This window comes from Lipotes vexillifer, unplaced genomic scaffold (assembly GCF_000442215.2).
Source record: "Lipotes vexillifer unplaced genomic scaffold, Lipotes_vexillifer_v1.1 scaffold1201, whole genome shotgun sequence".
Lineage (NCBI taxonomy): Eukaryota > Metazoa > Chordata > Mammalia > Artiodactyla > Lipotidae > Lipotes > Lipotes vexillifer.
In genome coordinates, this window is record NW_006783542.1 from 1,839,715 (window position 1) to 1,844,295 (window position 4,581).

General features: G+C 57.7%; 1 protein-coding gene across 1 annotated transcript in view; it reads left to right on the plus strand.

Annotated features, from left to right (window-relative positions):
• Positions 1–4,581, plus strand: part of RNPEP (arginyl aminopeptidase) — a 15,932-nt gene that overhangs the window by 4,605 nt on the left and 6,746 nt on the right. The window contains exons 3-5 of the mRNA XM_007456167.1: positions 3–55; positions 368–516; positions 4,400–4,516. Coding sequence (XP_007456229.1) covers positions 3–55; positions 368–516; positions 4,400–4,516 — 319 coding nt within the window. The remainder of the gene's footprint in view (positions 1–2; positions 56–367; positions 517–4,399; positions 4,517–4,581) is intronic.

Consider the following 4,581-nt stretch of genomic DNA (forward strand, 5'->3'; position numbering starts at 1 on the left):
CTTTCCCTGCTTCGACACTCCTGCTGTGAAGTGCGCCTACTCCGCTCTTATTGAGGTGAGGCAGGCTGAGGGCAAACGTACCTGCCCTTGGGGCTGAAAAGTTCATTTCTATCAGGTCATGTTTCCGGTGGTAGATTATTACCTCCATTGGGGGGTACCTCTGAGAAACTCCTCCACCTGCAGAAATTGTATCTGTGCTAAATCCCATCAGTTCGGCACAAGTTTAGTTTGTTGAAGCCTCTGTGCTTCCCAAGGTGGACCCCAGGCCGCTGTCGTCGCCATGCGGGTGGCTGGCCGTGCCGCCCTTCTAGCTGATCAAGAGCAGACTCTGTCCGGGCGAAATCTCCTGAGCCTTCTCTCTTGTCAGGTCCCAGGCGGCTTCACAGCTGTGATGAGTGCTGACACCTGGGAGAAGAGAGGCCCAAATAAGTTCCTCTTCCAGATGTCTCAGCCCATCCCGTCCTATCTCATAGCTTTGGCCATTGGAGATCTGGTTTCGGCTGAAGTTGGACCCAGGTAGGAGACCGAGACCCCGCAGGCAAGGGTGAACCGACCTCTGAGCACGGAGGCCTCTGACCAGCGAGCGGACCTCCTGGGGTGGCTCTTGGGGTCACGTCGGAGCCTCCCGAGCCCGGGACCTTTGTGCGGGACAGGGCGCGGCCTGAATGGCCAGAGGATGTGCCCTTTCCTCCCCCTCCCTCCTGTCTTCCTCCCGTGTCTGCGCTGAGACCATCAGTCCTGCAGTGGCTGCGGTCCTGGGCCACCTTCAGAGGGAGGTGGGAGCTCCAGCAGCAGTTTTAGAAGATGATCTTTATTAGCATCTTTAAGGTCTAAATTACCTTCTTGCTACTATAGTTGCTTTTTTATCTGTGTAGCAAATCTCCCCATTTTCTCTGGGGCTTGAGTCCTGGAAATGTATGGCCTTGATCTCTCTGTCTCCCTCTGGAGAGGCGTGGGGAAGCCGCCTGTCTGTCTGCTCCAGACACAGAGGCCTGGATCTGTGTTGGCAGAGGGGCCTCCGTGAAGTGAGATGGGTTTCGTGGAGATAAATAAGGATTCTGTACGGTTTCCTGAGACAGAAGTTTGACCAGGAGCACAGGTTTTTCCTGGCTGTCATCTTCCCCACCAGCGTAGCATAGTCCTGAAGTGAGAGGGTCGGTTTGGATGTGAAGCCGTGGCTCTCCCTGGCCCCGTTGCTGTCTCTCTCTCTGCCGGGCCCTCAGCCCCTGGAGGTGCTGGATTGGCTACACGCCTTGGGCTTCGCAACTGGGTTCGGCAGTGGCGCCAGGGCCGCCAGGGCCGTGAGATCAGAGGGAGAGATGGGTGGGGCCCTGTTGGCCTCTGCTTCCAGCCATGTGCTCAGGACAGCACCAGCCCTGAGAGACAAGGGGTCCCTTCCTGGTGGACAGGGCAGTAGGTGACCTGCGAGCATGGAAAACAGACAAGGGGAGGAACATCTTTTAGGGTGTTTACTCTTGCTGAGGTTCTGTTAGTAGGAGTAGGAGCTACTAAGGGGAAATGAGAGAACAGTCTATTCTAAATACACTGGGTCATGGAGGTTTTTTGAACCCTCTGTACTGAAGTGACGACACAGTGCGTTAATCCAGGTGACAGAACCCGTTTTACTGGTGCTGATGACTTACTCCTGTTCCCCGTCAGGTGGACAGTCCTTGCCTCCTGGGTCACGTCGGAGGGTCTTGAGGGAGTCTGTCGCGTAGGAGGGTCTTCCATCTACTCCCCGTTACCGCAGGGGGAAGACCCTGGGCAGGAGAGAGTGGTGAACATCCCCAGGGGCCCCTTTATGTATGGTCCCTTCTAACCCTTACAGGCAACACTGAGGGACGTATTGCTGTCCCCAGTTTGCAGTTGAGAAACTGTGGCTTTGGTAAAGAGCCTTGTGCAGTCACGTGGTTGGTAGTACTGGAATTCAGATGCACGGGTTTCCGTTGCAGATCCCGTGCTTTTTGCCCCTAGAATCCTGGTGATGAGATTCCAGCTTGACTGAGAGCATCCTGATTTCTTTGACAGAAATCTGTGTGCTGGCGGAAATGTCGTGGGCGTCCGCGGCCTAGCCCGTTGTCGCTGAGGAGAGGGCTGAAGGTCTTTGTTAGTCGTGGTGCCCTGGCTGGTGATGGAGCAGCTCAGAGTAGTGCCTGGGGACTTGGACTCTGTGCTGGGGTCTTATTCTCAGCCTGGTGCCCTTTTTCTCCATGTGTGTTTCTCCTGGGTTGAGGGTGGCCTGAGGGCTTCTCTACCTCCTCTGTCTTCTCCGCACAGCACCCCCCTCCGACCCCCATTCCCACTCACGGCCGCACCCTGCATCCCAGGCCTGGACTCTGGGCATCACTGTGAACGGGGCGGGATCAGAAACTTCCAGCAGCGTGGCCGCCTTCATTCTCTGCCCCTCCTGCTGACCTTCGCCCTCTGGGGGCCTCACTCCTACCATGTCCCGCAGGGCGGTGCTTGCTCCCGGGCGGCAGCCTCTCCCGGGACTTCTCTCCCGCCCGGGGGGTGACTGGTCATCTCTCGCCCACACCCCAGGCCCTCCAGCGTGTCCTGCTGCCACGCATCTGGCCCGGGCTCCTGCCATCCCCTTTCTCCACTCAGCACCTCTCTCCACTCAGCGTCTCTCTCTTTTGAGAGACGGAGAAAATAATGAAGCTGTGTGTGGTACCCGTTCACATTTCTGGTTTCTTGGTGAGAAGCTGGAACGAGAGAAAAGGTGATGCAGGTGTTTGAGAGGTTTCCGCGCCTCAGCCGTCTTTCACTCACCTTTGCATCTCGCGCCCCCTAAACCGTCTCTCCAGTTTTCCTTTCAGACGCCGGCCCCTCGCTCCAAGCACAGGGTCTCGGCTTTGCTTTGTGGAGATGTTTGGTCTGTCGGGCACGATTGGGTCCTGCACGTCCAAGGTCCCTCTGTCTGCTCTCATCCCGCCATTCGTCCATCTGGACCCCGACGACAGGTCCTTTATTTGTTAAAGCCAGTCTTCATCTGACCCGTTGACTCACCCCCACCCCCATCCTCTGGGCTTTGCTTCATCGTCTAGTCCCGTCTTCAGACCTGCGGCCTCCACCCCCAACTGGCCAACTGGCTCTTTCCTCTCCACCCCTGGAGTCCAGTCCCCTAAACTCGCTGAAACTCCTGAGGTGAGAGGCCGTTGCTCAGCGTGGAAGGTGCAGGGACTCGGGGACGTGCCCTTGGCCTCCGCTTCCCGATCCCGGGCCCTCCTGGCCGGTCCTCGCTGGGCTCCTCGTGGGTCTGGCTGCCCTGGGCGCAGGTGCCCCAGGTTCGGTCCTCGCCCCCGGCTGTGCCTGGGAAAGCTCACGCCCGCTCGTATTGAGCATGTTTCCTGTGTCCACAGCTCCCTAGACACAGTCGTCGCCCCCATGCGCTCTGCAGGGGCAGCTGTGTCACGTGGCATCTGAAGCCCTTTGTGCCCCGAGCTTGGGGCCTCTCCCACCCCCAACCTACCCCCATCAGACCTTGGACTCTGGTCACCCCAGACCCCGGTGGTTCCTCGCCTGCACGTGCAGCTTCCTTCCCGCTACGAGGCTCCTGCTTTTGCTGCTGGGACCCCCGACGCGGGTCGCCCCGCTCCCCCTCCTGCTAGAACAGTCCCCGAAGTTCTGCCGAAAGGAAGCTCTCTTCGTCCTGGCCTCGCACCCACCCACTTGGCCGTCTGTCCCTCGACTGAGGATGTCCGTGTGGGAAAAACGCTCTGTAGCATCGAGGGGCCTTGACACAGCCTTCGGCTGCAGGGCCCCTGAACTTGGGGTCAGCTCGTCCTTGAACCCCGAGAATGGTCTCGGTCCCTCCTATCCCCTTTCAGCCTTGGCTTCCTTCGCACTGGATCTTCTTGAGTTTCTTTCCCCCCTTACCTCTGTTTCCTCATCTTTTTACTGTGAAAATTTCATAGTTGAAAATTCCTGCAGGAAATTGAAGGAATGATGCTTGGAACACCTGTCTGCCCATCCATGCTGCCGTACGAGGTCTGCTTTCGTGTGGATTTGTGGGGTTTTGTTTTGCCAGACCGTTTAAAAGCAAGATCAGCCTGCCTGTCCGAAGAGTGAAGACAGTTACCACTTTTCTGTTGATGTAAATTGGTTTATCTCTAAAGTTTCTTTCAATTCTAAAGGTTCGATTGTGAGAATCCTTTCTAATCTCTCCGGAGGTACACCAGCATTTCCTACCTGAGCCACTGTATGAAGGGTCTTCACACCCATCTCGTCTCCTTACCGCGCACCTTGCAGATGGGGACTGAGGCTCGGCGGGGGGAGAGCCTGTCGCCTGCAGGAGCCCCCCCCCCAGCCCTCACCCCAGTTGGTGCAGGTGCTTTCAGGACGGGTCCCGCCGTGGCCTCTGAGCACAGTGCTGCCTTCTCTGCGCCCTTGTCTCCAGGAGCTGGGTGTGGGCCGAGCCCTGCCTCATCGCAGCTGCCAAGGAGGAGTATGACGGGATCATAGAAGAGTTCTTGGCAACGGGAGAGAAGCTTTTCGGACCCTACGTTTGGGGAAGGTGTGGTATCACGTGGACTCTCATGTCTCTGTTGTTACAGTGAGCCGGTCCTCCTCCCCCCCCCC